This window comes from Nanorana parkeri, unplaced genomic scaffold (genome assembly GCF_000935625.1).
Source record: "Nanorana parkeri isolate BGI_ZX_2015 unplaced genomic scaffold, ASM93562v1 scaffold1034, whole genome shotgun sequence".
Taxonomy (NCBI): domain Eukaryota; kingdom Metazoa; phylum Chordata; class Amphibia; order Anura; family Dicroglossidae; genus Nanorana; species Nanorana parkeri.
This window is the reverse complement of record NW_017307302.1, coordinates 420689-438665: the sequence shown is the minus strand read 5'-3', so window position 1 is coordinate 438665 and position 17977 is coordinate 420689. Positions and strand designations below refer to the sequence as shown.

Genomic DNA, 17977 nt, shown 5'->3' with positions numbered 1-17977 from the left:
TAGGAGGCCGCTGTCATTTGTAAGGAGCACACGGAGCTCCCGGGATTTGTACATCTCTGTTTTAATGTACGATTTTGTTTTTATAAATATAAATAAAGGGATGCACCGATACCAGTTTTGCGAGTACGAGTACTGATACTTGCCGAGTACTTACAAGTACGAGTACTGATACATTTTTGTTTATTGTCATGTGACAGTTTTTCTAAAACAATACAGACTAATGATTTCAGGACAGTGGTGGAGCGCCAGAGCCAGATCCCAGCTGCAACCGCTGCAACCCTGGTAGTTCTCATGAAAATTCCAAGTATCTGCACTGGTACTCGAAAAGTATCTGTGCATCCCTAACCTGTGGCCATGGAGATGATTGGAACACCTGAATCCAATCATTTGGTGGGGTGTCCCTTTTGGCAATATAGTGTGTGTATGTATGTGTGCTTCAAGACGCCATCTCAAAAGCCCACCAAGATACCAAAAAATTATTTGACAGGAAAAGAAGTGGCGACCTGAATCTTGGGTCCGGGCATAAGGTATGACTGTCAACTGCAAACCCTAAATTAACATGCCCATCCATGAAATTGGGTCCTACATTTGTTGAGCCTTTTGAGATCAAAAGGAAGATTAACGAATTCGTTTATGAACTGGTTCTGCCGAAAATTTACAAGATTCATCCAGTTTTTCATAGTTTTTCAAACCTGTAGTTTGGTATCCATTTCTTGAACGCGATTCAGGACCTCCAGCGCCTACCATAGTTAATGGCGATAAAGAATATGAGGTGGAGGCTGTAGTGCACTGGCGGAACTACCAAGGTCGCAGCGGTCGCAATTGCCACCGGGCCCTGGCGTTCTGGCTGGGGGGGAGGGGGGGGGTCTTCATGGTTTCTTGCACCGGGGCCCTGAAGGTTCTAGTTACGCCTCTGCTGTAGTGGATTGCAGACGGAGAAAAGGCGTGCTACAATACTTGATTAAATGGAAGAGCTGCGGCCCCTGAAGAAAACTCATGGGAACCCTAAACTAATGTGCATGCCCCCAAGATTATCCACAAGTTTTTCCAGGCCCATCCGGATAGGATGTCTCAGATGGGCATCCAGATGCTACCCTGATTCATGCGCGCACCCTGCAGCGCGCACCTGTCCTTTGGTTTAAGGGCAAATATGCTCTTAATAATGGGCGCACACGAATTGGATTCCATGCGCACAAACTTTAGCTCGCTGCGCATGCATGTTCAGTGGTGTCTGATCCACTATAAAGTCAGTGTAAGTCCTGAATCCATTGCTGACTCCCCACTCCTTCTGTCATCATCCCCAGGGGAGTTGGACTAGTGGTGCAAGGGTAGCCCTCTGGTCAGCTCAGTCTCCACCCAGGTACGTGACATAAGTATTTACCAACTTCTTTAGCAGGGAGACCTTTTTTCTGCAATTTAATATTTATGACAGGGTTGCTTTAACAATGTCATGACTTAATTATAGTAAGAATGATAGTAAGACTATATACAGTATTAATAATAGTCAGAATAGGTACAGTAAGGAAATAGAAATCCACCTCATGAAATAAAAACCACTTATAACTTAAATCACACTTACAAAAAAACGAAAATATTAATCAAGAGGTCAGAAATTATATATCATGCTTATTGCTAAGGAAGGTGAATATCTGTCAGGGTACCAGGGGTTTTACCACTCCTCGGGGTCGTCATGTGTGGCGGAGGGCACGGGTTCCCCTTCCTGGCAGGATCCCCGGCACCAGTGTTGTGGGTGCGCATGCGCGGCAGGTGCCCGCTCGCGGTGGATAGGCTGCACGCGCCCGTAGTGCGCCTGCACCCATTACTGGTGTCAGGTGTGATCTTTGCTGGGGGAGGTTTCCAGCACACACCCTCAGCCTTTCTCTTGCCATTGGCTCCTGGATGGAGAAGCTTCCTGGTTGCCTTGGCAGCCAGGGGTGGTGGTCTTAGTTCCCCACTGTGCATAAAAGCCCTGGCTCATTGCCAAGTTATTCTATCCCTATGGTGTGATCTCCCAGCTTCCTGTGCCTTGAACCATCTCGCTTCCTGACCCTTTCCTTGGACTCCCTATTACCGACCCTTTGGCCTGCCCTTCTATTTCTGAACCTAGCTCCCTGCCTCGACCCGGATTGGACCCGACTACTCTTCTTGGATTTCCCCTGTGTACCTTGACGTCGGACTTTAGCTTGCCGCCCCTGCCAAGGGGTTCCACTCAAGGCCCAGCCATACTCCCCTGACATAATAACTCAGCAATGAGCCAGGGCTCTGACTGGGCTTTTATACACAGTGGGGAACTAAGACCACCCCCTGGCTGCCGAGGCAACCAGAAAGCTTCTCCATCCAGGAGCCAATGGCAAGAGAAAAGGCAGAGGGTGTGTGCTGGGAACCTCCCCTAGCAAAGATCACACCTGACACCAGTAATGGGTGCAGGCGCACTACGGGCGCGCCCCTGTGCATGCGCGTGCACCCTATCCACCGCAAGCGGGCACCTGCCGCGCATGCGCACCCGCAACCCTGGCGCCAGGGATCCTGCCAGGAAGGGGAACCTGTGCCCTCCACCACACATGGCGACCCCGAGGAGTGGTAAGACCCCTGGTACCCTGACAATATCACAGTTTTATCACCATATATGAAGAGTTGATATGCTGAATGTTGGTTTTGCTTATTGTTCTGAGATCTCTGTATACGAAATATGCATTCCTATATATCAATGCGATAAACAGGAAAGCTTTTTAAATCATTATGCATTATAAAAGTAAGAACAAAACAGATCACACATTTTTGGGAAGCGGAGCCTTAAGTGTAGCTATGCAGTGTGTAAATGGTTACACCCTCTGCTGACTGCCTCTATGGAGGAGGAGAGACCAGGTGGAGATGAAAGCACCACAACAGAGGAGATCAAGGACAGTGTAGCACTGAAGGGGATCACTTATATTATGGGGAAAAAACTTCAGAGGACTTTCTTTTTTTGAAGACCACTTAACTTCCACTTTAACTCCTTCTTCCACTTCTCCCTTAACTATTATTTTCCTTAAGCTTGTAATCCTGTTTTACCCCTGAGAAGAAAATGCATAGGATCATAGGGCAAAAAAGTTAATGAAGCCCCAAACATATAGTCAACAGTCAGATGTAAAAAAACGATAAATGTGTGGTACATATGTATTAATAAGGGAAGCCGGCACACTACAGCTACTGCAAAAGACTGTATCCAGGTCTAATCCCGCTGCTTACCTTTTCCAAATCACAGTAATTCAGTTTACAAAGTAAAGCTTTAAACCAGGGCACTCATGGCTTCACATACTTCTTTATTGCAGTGTAAATTAAGGCCAAAAACAATAAAAGACTAGGGCCAGATATTTTATTTATTCCTACGCTTGGTTAACATCACAATAAAGAAGTATGGCAAAGCCATAAATTACCTGTATTTAATGCTTTACTTTGTCAACTTGAACAGTCAGATGTTTTAGTCAATATCATTATAGAAATCTCTAAACATTATCCAGTAAGATATACATATCCATTCCATCCATAGACTTGTGGCAAATCACAGCATGTGGCTCAAAACAATTCATGCATTTGGAACCCAGGGTTATGTGAAACCTTTCAATACCAAAGTCAGTATGTTCAGGCTGCTCTAATAGCTTGTTCAAGATATATTAAGCAGCACTCATGCAATATATAGACAAATCTGCAGTATAAATGTTCATAGATTCACCGACACTATTACGTCAAAAGTGGATTACTTCTTTCTCCACAAGTGTGGATGGCTCCACCCTTAAAAGATTGCTGAAAACCTCAGTGTAGCCTGAGAAAAGGGTCATAGAGACTTTGTTTGTGATCAATAGGGGGCATCCAGAGATCTCCACAGGAACCATCCACATTAAAAACAGCCTGCACCACTCAGGAAATTAGCCAAAGATGCCAAGTTGCACCTCAAGAGAAAGCACTCCAAATCGTGCTGATCATTTAACATTTTTATTACCTAAAAACATTTACATTTTTATTGATCTGCACAATTTGGAGTGCTTTCTCATAATCACTGCTTAATTCTACATATACAAAGCCATGCAGATCACAAATAATGTGCATAATATATTTGCATACTTTGCGAATGTTATAAAGATAATATATAAAATATAAATTTATACATAAATAAAGCTCTGCAGAAGATGTTGTGAAAATATTTACCTCCAAAGGTGGTAGAATAGCAGTGGTATATTCAGACCAAGAGTGACCCATTCAGCAGCACACATAAACATGAGACAGAATAGGCCATGGATGCAATACTCGGGTACTACCAGCTGGTGAAGAGACAAAAGAAATGTGACTTAATAAAGACTTAACAGAAAACTCCAAATCAAGAGAGCTCAAACCATGATACTGACATGTCCTCCATTTATAATTGTCATTTAAATAAATTAATAACCTTTAGGTAGGAACTAGCTAGGTGTAAATATCAATAAAGCAAATTCATGGTAGAGTAGCACTAGCAATGCCTTATTTTATCAGAAATACATCAAAATTCATCACTTTGATCATATAGCACATACCTTGCCAACTTTCCAAGATTTCCAGAAAACAGAAAAACAGAGGGAAGTTGTACTAATGAGAATGTTTTCAATGTGGCCGATTCATTTCTTGTGTTTTTACCTCGAAGCTCATCTGCAACAATCATTCCTCATACATACTGCTGCCTGATTAGTAATCTTACTGAATGATTACTGATACTCAACCAGACAAGACTATTGTAGGATCAATAGAAAGGGTGGTAAACATTTGCTTGTAGTGGAAAACTTCTTTGAATGCATTCTTAATAAATAGGGCAAGGATAAAAATTTAACTTGCAGTAAGCAATTCCAGCCAATTAGAAATAAAGTTAAATTTCAGGGAGATATACAAAATATAAAGTAATTAGGCTCTGTATTAATTAATACCTCATTAAATGCATTTTTTTCACTGGAATGCAGTTTGTGTGCTCTGTTTTTTCTCCATACAGGGAACATTTACTGTACATGTATACAAGTATACATACACATTTATACATGTGGACAGATGTTTTTAAACTATTGGTTCTGTTACTTCTTAATGAACCAACCGAAATTCACACTGTGTATAGCCTGCTTTAGTGTCACTGGGTTAGCAAGTGAGGATACATTTCTCCAATATAGACACATATGCAATAAAACCCAACTGAAGTTACAAAATACCATTTTAGATAAAGTTCCACTTTAAGTCTAATGTTACCAAAATAAATTATCAAAAGAACACACAACCGGGCACATGGACCTAAATGTAGTATCAATGTAGTAATGTAGGGGGGGGGGCGTGTCCTGGTTGTAATGGCGGCCGGTAGCGTCTAATGTGACCTCCATGCTACACGCCCGCACATATGCACACAGACATCCCGAACGTCAACCGGGTATATCTTTGAAGAAAACGGAGGATGAACAAGAAGAAAACCGGAAAGCAATGGGCGACGAAGGCCCCTAATACAAGCCTGTATGGCGTCTCTGAACCGGCTCGGTCGAGTCTCTCTCCCAGTCAGTCTCCACGTCAGAGGGCTATAGACTCTCCTACTCGCGGAGTTGAGCGGGGGGGGGAAACTGGAGCGCTCTGTAATACTACCCATACAAGAGATGATGAAAACTCTCCCTACTAAAAACGAGCTGACAGAAATGTTCGCCCGACTAGAGCAATCTTTGAAGATGGATATAGAAACTTTGAAGGTTTGAAGGGGGAGATGACGCACTTGCTACACCGAGTGGAAGACGGAGAATAACGTTTAGACTCGCACTCAGTGGCGATTAGGGCACTTCAAGCGCAGATGCAGTCATTGAGCCGGGCGCAACGCACTACTGCCTACCGCCTGAACAGAGGGCGCAGGAATAATTTGCGGGTTCACGGTCTACCTGAGGCTATAACTGACATAGACCTAGTAGACACATTAAGGGGCATCTTTAACAAAATAATGGGACAAACACCACCTACCCCTTTGATGTTTGACCGCATACATCGCGTCCCGCGACCACGCAACTTGGCACTCGAGACACCGCGGGATGTCATCTGCCGCTTCCACTACTATGTAGAAAAAGAGAATATCATGCGGAAACAGCCACCGACGGATTATGAAGGAGTGCGCATTCAGGTATACCCTGATCTAGCCCAGGAGACCCTCGCACGACGTAGGGCCCTATGTCCGCTCCTGGAGAATCTTCAATCAGCGGGTATTAATTACAGATGGGGATTACCGTCTTGCTTAATTGCACGTAAAAATGGGAGAATTGCAATACTACGTGTCCCAGAAGAATTGTCACAATTCTGTGAAACGCTTTCTATTAACAAACCTCAGTTGCCGGGATGGCAGGAGGCGATACTGGACAGTGACTCTCTCCAGAGCAGCGACTGAACACTGGCGGGGGTCCGCTCGCAGCAGGTTGACCGGCAAGCTGGAAGGCCTCCTCCCTTCAATAAGGCCCGGTGAGCATATGTATCGTGTGTTATCATATACTAGACAGGCAGTACCTCATGTGCTAGGAATTCTCGTAACATCAGAATATAAAGAGAAATAAGCAAGGAAGAAGGTGACAGCCTGGTATAGGTAGATAGCTCATGGTTTATATTGGTTGAAGTGTTTGATTGAATTATACTGTTTGTTTCTTTTTCTCTTTCTCCTCAAACTGAATTCCCACTTTTTCTTTAGGGGATGTAATGAATTTATTATGATGAATGACCCCCCCTGGTGTTCCCCCCATTCAATTGGCGGGAACGCAGGGTGGATTTTTAAAGATTGTGCGGGTGGGACGCTTGGGAACATGATGGTGTGAACCTCTCTTTGCTTATCTCTGTAAGCAAGAGTGTGTGTGACCAACGGAGGCCACACGGCTCAGACACGTTCCCCACAAAGTGCGATTTCAGCTCGAAGGCGCTGGCACGAGTCCAAGATTTGGACTTAGGTAACGGTTACGGTAACCCTTACTTGTTGCGTTATATGTTTATATGTCAAGGGTATCCCCGAGATTTAACTCTCCGTGCTCATGATCTGCAGGTAGGGGCCAGTGGCGATGTAGTGTGTCCACGCTCTCCAAGTGGTCCGGAACTTCTCTTCTGAGCTATGGACGGTGGACGTGAGATCCTCCACAAGGTAGATCTCATTGACCTTTGTAAGCCAAAGACGCAGTGGTGGGGCCATATTCGATCTCCAGAGCGCTGGGACGCAGGCTTTCGCTGCATTTAGTAGATGCACCGACAGGGAAGCTTTGTATTGGCGACGTGTTAGTTTGGTCATGTGCAAGAGGAACACCGCCGGGTTCAGCTCCAAAGTCGGCGACACCAGTGTATTGATGATGTCTCCCACCTCCTCCCAGAATCTCGTCAGCAGGGGGCAGCTCCAGAAAATATGGAGCATAGTACCTCCAGTCGCGCCGCATTTCCAGCCGACATCCGGTATGGCTGGGTTCATTTTGTGGAGAACGTGTGGAACCCTGTACCATCGGGACAGAACCTTGTATCCGTGCTCCTGGAATTTGTTGGTGATGGAGCACCTAGTGGCGAAATGTACCATACTGTCTTTCTGTTCGGGGGAGAATGTGACGCCCAGCTCCGTCTCCCACCTCTGTAGGTACTGAGGGGAATACTCTTCTGGGGAAGCGACTAGTAATTTATAGAGTAGAGACAGAGCGTGGCGCACCGGCTCCCCTTGTCCGCAGATGTCTTCAAATGGAGTCAGGGGCCTGTCCAGTCGAAGGGAGGCAGGAATAGCCAGGAGAAAGTGCCTAAGCTGGAAGGAGGTCCAGACATCCAGAGGAGGGTCTAGCAATGCCTGGAGCTCAGGCACCGGCATCCAGGAGCCCCCCGCCCGGAAGTCCCGGACCCGAAACTTGTTGAGGCCCACCAGGCTACGTAAGCGTCTATTTTCCAGGCCCACCGGAAAATCCCGATCCCCGATCACTGGGGTGAGCGGGGAAGGGAACGGGGAGAGTCGGGATGACCTGAAGAGGGATCGAACGATCCCGAGCGTGGCCCCAATTGTGGGGTGTTGAGAGCACACTGCCGGTATAGCGCTAGACAGCCACGGGAGTCCCGTCAGCGGCACCGGAGAAGCCTGCACCTCCATGCGCACCCACTGTTTGTGGGCTGAGTGGCAACACCAATCGATTACTCTATTGGAGGTGCACAGCTCGATAATAGAGGGCCACATCAGGTAGTCCAATCCCACCTGAGGCTTTTGGCATAATTAGGAGACGTCTACTTATTCTGGGTGCCCCATTCGCCCAAATGTATGTCAGGAACAGCCTGCGAAGGCGGGCAAAGAACGCTGGCGGGAGACAAATAGGCAGCGCTTGCATTATGTACAGAATCCTAAGAAGTATGGTCATTTTGAGCGCGGTACAGCGACCAAACCAAATGACCGTGAGAGCCTGCCATTTCATCAGGTCTTGTTTAATCTGGAGCAGGAGTGGAATATAGTTGGCGTCATATAATGATTTCAGATCAGGGGTGAGAAAAGTGCCCAGGTAGGGCAAAGAACGTTCCTCCCATCGGAATGGAAACTGGGCCTGGATAAAGCCCAGTTCCGCCCGAGGTAGAGTGATGTTTAAAGCTGCCGACTTAGACCAATTGATGGCCAGATTCGAGAGAGCTCCATATTCCCTAAATTCCTGCATAAGTTCCGGGAGTGAAGAGCGCAGCTGGGAGATGAAGAACAGGAGGTCGTCAGCGTACGCTGCGACCTTATGATCCACCGAGTGGAGCCGGTGTCCGGATATTTGACCATTAAGTCTAACATGACAGAGAAAAGGTTCTAACGCCAGGATGTACATCAATGGGGACAAGGGGCAGCCCTGTCGTGTTCCGTTCGTGAGAGGGAAATACGGAGATCTGGTCTCATTGACCCGTATCGCCGCTGTGGGACGAGAGTAGAGGGCAAGTAGCCATGTCAACATATTCGGGCCAAGTCCGATATGTTGAAGGGTGGACCTTAAAAACGCCCAATCCACCCTGTCGAAGGCCTTTTCGGCGTCTGTGGAGAGGATCATCAGCAGGGAGGAGGTAGATCGCGCTCCATGTATGATATTGAGGGCCCTAGCTGTGCTATCCCTGGCCTCCCTAGTTAAAACAAACCCCACATGGTCGTCTTGCACTAAGTTCCGGACGACAGGCGAGAGAGAGCCTGTTAGCCAAAATTTTCGCGAACAATTTGATGTCAGCGTTAAGTAGGGCTATTGCACGGTAGCTCCTACATTGCGCAGGGTCTTTCCCTTCCTTAGGGATCACCACGATATGCGCCCTCAAGGAGTCTAACGGAACAGGGCGGTTGAGGAGTATGGAATTATAGGCTGTCAAGAAGTGGGGCGATAACAGGTCCTGAAACCCACGATAGTACGGAATCGTGAAACCATCCGGCCCTGGGGCTTTAACCGACTTGGACTGCTTTAACGCACCTTGTAGTTCATCCGGGGAGATGGGAAGCTCCAGCCCCTCCCTCTCCTCCACCGACATGGCAGCAAGGCCCGACTGTTGAAGGTACAAGTCCACCGCCGCCTGCCGGGCCGGCGACCTCCGAATCAGGGGATCTGGCTGTAGGTTGTATAGCCGGTGGTAGAAGTCGCAAAACTCGTCCGCTATATCCGTAGAGAGCGTGAGCCGGGAACCCTGTCTGGAGGTTAGGTGGGAGATGAAGGTGTTATGTTTTGGGCCCCGTAGAGCGGCTGCTAGATATTTGCTGGGTTTATTTGTGTGTTCATAGAAAGCCCTGCGGCCCCACTGGGCACGCCGCCTAACCTTCATGAACAGGTGGGCATTCAAATCCGTACGGACCTGTACTAGCTCCTTGTAGGTCGACACTGCGAGAGACCGCTTGTGGGCCGCCTCCAGTTTGCGGAGACGAGCCAATAGGGCCTCGGTATGGGCGATACCCTCCCGCTTCCGCCGTGCTCCGTGTTTAATGAGTACTCCCCGTATGACACATTTGTGTGCCTCCCATACATTCAGGGGGTCAACACCGTCCTCGCTATTAGCATGGAAATATTCCAGCAGGGAGGACGACACTTCTCCCCGGATGATGGGGTCCTGCAAGAGAGACTCGTTGAGCCTCCAGGAGGAACATCGGGATGTGGGGGCAAGAAGGTCCACAGTTAACTGAATCGGGGCGTGATCAGATAGAAGGGGTGAGCCAATAGACGCCGACATAACCTTAGACAGGTCCGCGTGGCGAAGCATGAGATAATCTATCCTGGAGTAGGATTGGTGCACTGTTTTCTTCCAGGGTGCCATCTATTGCTGTCACCCTCTGCCCGATCTCCTGCACTTCATGCCGGAGGGCCGCCACTATTGTTGCTGCCATGGCCTCTAGGTCACCCTTAGTGGTGAGCCTCGGGAGGATCTCTCTCCAGTCCCCCCTTTCCCCCCTCAAGCATCGGGCGGCTGCCCACGTCTGTAGGCTGGATTACAGGCGAGGAGATGGAGGATGGGGACCGGCCTCGGTCGTGTGTTACCTCCGAGGTATCCACTGAAGGAGCCGCCGCCTTGCCCCTTGTTTTAGCTGGTGTGGGGCCTGCTGCCGCGGATCGCGTGGTCGCCATGTTGGACGGCCCGCCTACCTGGCCCGAGGCATCAGCGGGGGCGAAGAAGCCGGTCAGGGCGGACTGTCGGGAGCTCCGGAGCTGCGGCTGGGTGTCCTGAAGCCGGGACATGCGAAGGATGGGGAGTATCGTTGGCTGAAGAGTGGGTGAGTGCCGGCCGGTGCAGAGCTCCAGGAAGATGCGTCTTTACGGCGCCATTGTTTAGCCACGCCCCTATTTTTCTTTTTTAAGTACATGTATTTCCTTTTCCTTCCCCCCTCCCCTTTTTTTTTGTTATGGGGGAGACCCGGCACTAAAACGAAGGATAAAAATAATGTTATAGCATTGAATGCCGATGGCTAGCCTTAATATAATAACATACAACATCAGGGGTCTCAACACACCTGTTAAAAGGCACCAATTGACGCATGAACTAAGGAGACTGCGTTTTGATATAGCTTTCCTATAGGAAACGCATTTATAGCATCACACACAAATACGCCTCTCTTCCACGTACTATCCTTTGTGGTACCATAGTACCTCTGACTCAAATAATTCAAGAGAGGTGGCCATCGGCATCCATAGGAATGTTAAATTTAGACATGTTTCTACGATGGCAGATCCAGAGGGGAGATACCTGTTCCTTAAGGGAACAATTGATAACCAACTGTATACACTGGTCTCCGTATATGCCCCTAATAAAGCCCCGACGGTATTTCTCTGTAAAACACTTCACCTACTGGCGGAGTATCAGGAAGGTATAGTTATTTTTGCAGGAGATTTTAATTGACACCTGGACCCTTCTCTTGTTCATCGGCAGGCCGTTCCCATATATCTTTTAAAAACGGCTTAAATCTCTTAAAACATTATTACAGGCCTTGCAATTGATCAATACTTGGAGGATTTACCACCCCCGAGATAGGGATTATACGGTATATTCACCAGTACATGACACATAATAGATTATATTTTCATAGATCATTATCACCTGGGGATGATACAGGATATAAATATTCTCTCTGCTACCCTATCAGATCATGCCCTAGTGACAATGTCCCTGAAAATCTCAGGGTTTAACCGTCCACCATTTATGTGGAGACTAAATTAATCCCTATTATGGGATGATAATGTAGTATCAGCTTTAACAAAAGATCTCTCCAACTATTTTAATGAAAACACTGGAGGAGACATGCCACCGAGCATGGTCTGGGAGGCACACAAGGCCACAATTAGAGGATCCCTTATTTTTTATGGGTCAAGTAAAAAGAAGGAACAAAATTGTAGGATAACAGAGCTATCAACAAGAGTGGCTACATTAGAACGGATCCATAAAGGATCTCTGACAGACCTAGCACTTCAGGAATTGGCAAGGGCGAGGGAAGATTTGAAAGAAGTAGTATCCTTTAAATATAAGAGATCACTTAATTATCTTTCTCAGGTCTATTATGAACTGGGTGATAAGCCAGGCTATTGAAAGAACGACAAAGCTTAAACTTTGTGGCCAAAATAAAAACCAAACAGGATGTCATGGTAAACTCAACATCTGACATATCCAACGTTTTTAAAGATTATTACACATCCCTGTATAATGTAAGACCCGAGTCTACTACCCAAACTCTGGGTCAACACTTGGAACACATACAGACTTACCTAACCCCAACTCTCCTCCCTTTTTTATCTAAATCCCAAATGGAAAAAGTTTAGAATCTCCTATAAGTATAGAAGAAATTAAACAGGCTATAGCCGCAATGGCAAATGGGAAAAGCCCGGTCCCAGATGGTTATACACCACAATATTATAAAAAATTTCAACATATATTGCTCCCCCATTTATGTGAGTACTTATATATCCGTATTTCCTAAATCGGGTAAGGACCCAACTACATGTAGTAGCTATAGGCCAATATCATTACTTAATACAGACATTAAAATTTACGCCAAGGTTCTGGTATCTAGACTTAATGGCTTATTGTCCCAAATAGTGACATCTGATCAAACAGGTTTTATCCCCAGGAGGGAGGCTAGAGACAGTACCCAGAGGGCGATCAATTTAATACATCAGGCCTCACTATCCTCAAATTACACCTTGCTTTTATCAACGGATGCTGAAAAAGCGTTTGATAGGGTCGATTGGGATTTCCTCCGGGACTAAATGTCAGGGAGGCTTAGCACTACCAGATTTTAAAAATTATTACCAGGCTGTGGCAATTAATAGAATGTTAGATTTGCACTTTCACATTGAAACTAAACGATGGGTAGAGATGGAGAATGTGCTTGCCGGACAAATAATATCGACCATTTGTTGGATTCCCCAAGAATACTGGAAACTACATCTCCACACCTCCCCTCTTACCCGACACAAATTTGGAACTCACTATATTCTCGGCTAATAGGACAATATAATTCTCCTATAATGCCATTGACAAATCACTTATTTTTTCCACCCGGAATGCACAATACAAGTTTCCTTAAATGGACGAATCACGCTACTTTAAAGCTTTACCATATAAATGATGGACACAAGTCACATTCTTTAACTGCTCTCCGAGCACAATGGGGGACTTATCCTTTTGACACATGGAGACATAGGCAATTATTACATTTTATTGTATCACTTCCAAAACCGTTACGCACGATATTTGCACTTACACCTTTAGAAAAATAATTTTTCTCCACGGACTTTCCGCGACATGGTATTTCTCAAATTTATAAGATCCTGACAAACCATCAACCTAATCTATTCCCATCATATTTGAAACAGTGGGAACAGGAACTAGAGATAACCTGGACGGACTTGCAGAAACAAAAAATCTTGAGCCTTAACGCAAACTTGTCTATAAATACACTAGTGAACGACACAATGTTCCGCTTCATGGCATGGTGGTATTATACACTCGAACGTATACATAAAATGCATCCATCTAAGACGGATTTGTGTTGGAGAAATTGTGGTAACATTGGAAATTATATCCATACGTGGTGGTCCTGCCCTAAACTTCAGCCGTTTTGGTCCCGGGTTGTGGCTACGATTGAAAAGATTACAACAATTCCTTTGCCCTTGGACACGATGGCATGTCTTTTTCACCTTACGGATCTCCCGACCTCGGTATATAAGCGATCATTGTGGTGCCCTTTGATTAACGCTGCCAAGATTCTGATACCACTATATTGGAATAAAGATACTACACCAACTATGAGAGAGTGGTATAGTAGAGTAGAACATATCCGCTTGATGGAGGAGTTGACACCAATCTGGAGGGATACCGTTAAACAATTTGAAATTATTTGGCAACAATGGAATGACTTTAAAAACTCTCCCGGATATATGGAGGATATAGGATAGAATGGATATACACTAGAAAATTATGTAGAAGTTGGGATAGAAGTAATTTAGTTAGGCATTATAATGAAGAATCTTGACAGGATTGCCGGTCCTCCCCAATACACCCCCCCCTTTTTTTTTTCTTGCAAGTCTTTTCTCTTCTTAATTGGGTCTCCCTTGGCCACAAGTTAACGGAAACAAGGTACATAGGCAAATAATCTAACTATGGAAATGAGAACGAAATTTTGTGAAATATTAAGGTTGGATTGATTGAGTTGAACCTAGATATTCAATCATGTAATGTAATATGTTAATGTTAATGGTATTTATAAAATATTAATACAAATTGAATATAAAAAGAAAAAGTAATGTAGTATCAAAACACCATTTTATTAAATTTAAAAAGTAATGCACTTAATAATATTGGAGAAAAATCACTTCTCACACTATAGGGAGAGTTCGGTGGAATTGGTATTTACAGTCCTCTGCAGTAGGACTGTACAGGGCCCAGGAGAAGCAAAGCATACACTATGGTCTATTCCATCTGTCACGGCAGAGAGCCGTGATAGGATAGAGAGGCGAGCGAACCCGGTATGTGTTCGCTCACCTCCCGATCTACTGAGCCGACCTGTGACAGTCTCATTGTGAAAAGCACTCACCTCATAGTTCTCCTTTAATTTTTCAATTACATGAATTACATACAAGGGATACAATAACAATACAAAAAAACAATATGGGAAGGCCAATAGTCAAGGAAGTATTAATATCATATGCCAGCATATATTTGTTAGGGAGGGTAGGCCATATCGCACCGTGCCAAACCCCAATTGCACATCATGAACAGATGCTCGGCGTGGAAATTTTGGTTGGCCGGCTTGGGTATTGTACTAACGAAGCCATACGTATGAGAAATCTAAGTCTACCCAGAACCTTCCCTGTAAGGCCGAGGGGGAAGACACAGTACAGACCGGGGGGTAGGATTAAGCCAGGGGAACAGTAGAGTAAGAGAGAAAAAGCTTATAAGATCTCCAGGAGCAGCAGAGGGTGGCAGTAGGAAAGGACAGTTGGAGCATGCTACATAGTGAATGAGAGAAATTCCACTGAAATCACGAACTCTGTCCAATAAAACCACGTTTTCTGGAATTTCTCCTCCCTATGGGTGAGGGAGGCAGTCAGTTCCTCTAGTACACGCATCTCGTCAACCTTCCATAGCCACAGTTGGGGAGGCGGAGGGTCTGAACATTTCCAATAGAGAGGGATGCAGGCTCTGCGCGCGTTGACAAAATGGATCAGTAGAGACTTGCAGTACCTAGACCTGGAGAGTGGCCCAAGGTGCAATAGGAGAGCGGCAGCGTCATCTACCAAGGAGATGCCAGTCAGTCGCTTAATCACTGGGAGTACTGAGTTCCAGAACTCTTGGGTCTGCGGGCAGGACCAAAAGACATGAAGCATTGTTCCGGGCTCCCATCCACATTTCCAGCACAGCGGTGATGTGAGAGGAAACATTTTGTGAAGGGCAACTGGCACATAGTACCATCTAGTAAGAATTTTGTAGCCTGTTTCCTGAAATGAGCTGTTGATAGAGGCCTTATGGGCGAAGTGTAGGATGTATTCTAGCTGTTCAGGGGAGAAAGAGCAGTCTAAGTCCCCTTCCCACCTGGAGAGGAACTTAGGAGTAGAGGATGTTGGTACCGATATCAAAAGTGCATGTGCTGAGGACATGCTGCGTTCAACGTATTCTCCTTTTAAGCATGTGGTCTCAAAGTATGTTGGGGTTGTATTTGGGGCCCTGGCTCGGAGCAAGTGGGTCAGAAAGGATTGTAACTGCATGGCCTGCCACTGAGGTAGAGGCGGCAACACTGCGTTGGATAGGGCTTGTAGACTGGGGGCACCCGTGGCAGACCAGAAATGCGCTTCCCGGAATCGGTTGGAGCGTAGGAGGTGGGAGAACGAGCCGTCTTCAAGGCCTGGTGGAATGGTAGGGTTTCCCACTAATGGGGTCAAGATGGACGTTAAGGCCCTCTGGGAGAGAAGACCCGGAACAGATTGCAAAGTAAGAATCGTGGTACCGACCAGTGGGTGGGCACCCACGGCCGTAATGTGTGTCCGATCCAGCCAAAGTAGGCCTGCTAGAGGTATACCAGCAGCCGTTTGCTCTAGGTGTACCCAGCGTTTGTCAGATGCCAGGTTGCACCACTCAAGAGACCGGCTATGAATGGCTGTGAGATACTGGTGAGGATCAGGGAATCCAATCCCCCCCCCCCTCGATTTCGGCAGAGCCAACAGGGTCTTATTCAGACGATGAGCACTATGGGACCAAAGGAAGGATATGAACTCCCTCTTGACCTGATTGATGAAGGAAACCGGGACAGAAACCGGGAGTGTCTGCAAAAGGTAAGGCAGCCGTGGGAGGATGTTCATTTTGAGCACGCTATTTCTACTAAACCATGATAGCGTACCCTTTGTCCAGTTCGCAAGATCTCCCTCCCCTGATCCCTGTATATGGAGACATACTGCAGAGGACTGTACATACCAACTCCTATTTTTGAATAAACATGTAAGTGCATTAATTTTTATATTTATTAAAATGATGTTCTGATACCACACTTAGGTTCATGCGCCTGGTTGTGTTATTTACTTTCTACTAGTATCTTTGGATTGCTCCCTATCCTTTACATCAGACTGCAAGATCGGTGCTTTCCACGTTTCCAGATACAATTTAAATGGGGCTAGAATTCACCATCCCCCTGACCTAATAGACCCAGTTGTACAACTCTATTACTCTTTTCTTTGCCTCCTCAAAATGATCACCCAGTAATACAAATAGTGGATCTGAACATAGATCTTGATCTTTGGGTAACATAATAAACAGTAAAACTATAAATATAAATGTTTATTGCAGGAAAAACTATTATCAGTTGGAAAACATTTTTCTGGTAACAGTAAAATTTTAGTATGTATTTTACAATTACTCAGGAATTCATTTTTTAAACATTATTAAAACTGCTTTTTATATATCAACTACAGTGGCAATGGTTAGGATAATTAGTAATATCGACATGCTTACTGGAGGGGATTCCTACTAAAAGTGTTCATAGAGAACGATATAACTCTGGTCCTAATAGTTAGGTACACAGCACACAACCAAAAATTGGGGGAGAACATAAAAGCAATGTTGCATAGAATCTAAAGTCCAACTTCAACTCCAGTTTAAGTAGATACAGAATTAAAGTAAACCTGTTGTTTTTCATCCCATGGGCAAAGGACAAGTCAGTTTTAGAGTATTGTCTGTTCACAAGGTGAAGTAGAATGTTTACCTAGCCCAGCAAAGTTATGCGCACTTTATTCATCCAATCATGTCCAATGGAAATTCCTATTTTTCTAAATTCTCCTTTAAACGATTCCCTATTTTACATGTGCACAGATTTTCTGAGCTAAGTGAACTTTCTGTGAATAAAGTGTTTTGTAAAGAACATTTTTGCAAAATAAAACAATGCATTCAGTGACAAAACATTAAATAACTACATTTTAGTGAAGTTACCCTATAAAATTTGTCCTACTTTCTAATATTTTAATACATCCGGCAGGAAACATAAAATACTTTGATTGTTTTCTATGGTGTTTGTTCCTTTTCCTATTGATCATCTTATATAGGTTTCGACAGGGGCGGACCTACCACTGGTGCGGGCGCCCCGAGGCCCAAGGCGGTTGTAGGGGCCCACTGAGGTCCGTCCCGGGGATTGAAGGCAGAGTGGGACCGGCTGCCGCAGCTGTGATCGATCTTCTCAGGACGAGAGAGCTAAGAGGAGTGATCGCCACTCTTGATCACTTAAGCCGCCACACAGTAGTGACAGGCAGCTGTACACATCCTCCTTCTCCTCCTTGGCAGCTGCAGCCACAGAGCGGCTGAGGGGAGAAGAATCTGTTCAGCTGTCACTATTGTGTGCCAGGTTCAGTGATCAGTCTGTCGGTGGCCACCTGCAGCTACCTGCTCCCACTTCAACTGCTATAGGAAGAAGACTGCATGATTACCCTGGCCGGCTGGAGATTACAGGAGAGGGTCCTAGGGAGAAGTCTGCTGGTACATGGCTGCAACCCCC

At 45.7% G+C, this 17977-nt stretch overlaps 1 protein-coding gene across 3 annotated transcripts in view; it reads right to left on the bottom strand.

The window, feature by feature from the left end:
* The window catches only part of CNIH2 (cornichon family AMPA receptor auxiliary protein 2), a 153842-nt gene that overhangs the window by 32119 nt on the left and 103746 nt on the right, over positions 1-17977 (bottom strand). For all 3 annotated transcript variants that reach the window (XM_018567349.1, XM_018567348.1, XM_018567350.1), the window contains one exon: positions 4186-4298. In XM_018567349.1, coding sequence (XP_018422851.1) covers positions 4186-4298 — 113 coding nt within the window. The remainder of the gene's footprint in view (positions 1-4185; positions 4299-17977) is intronic.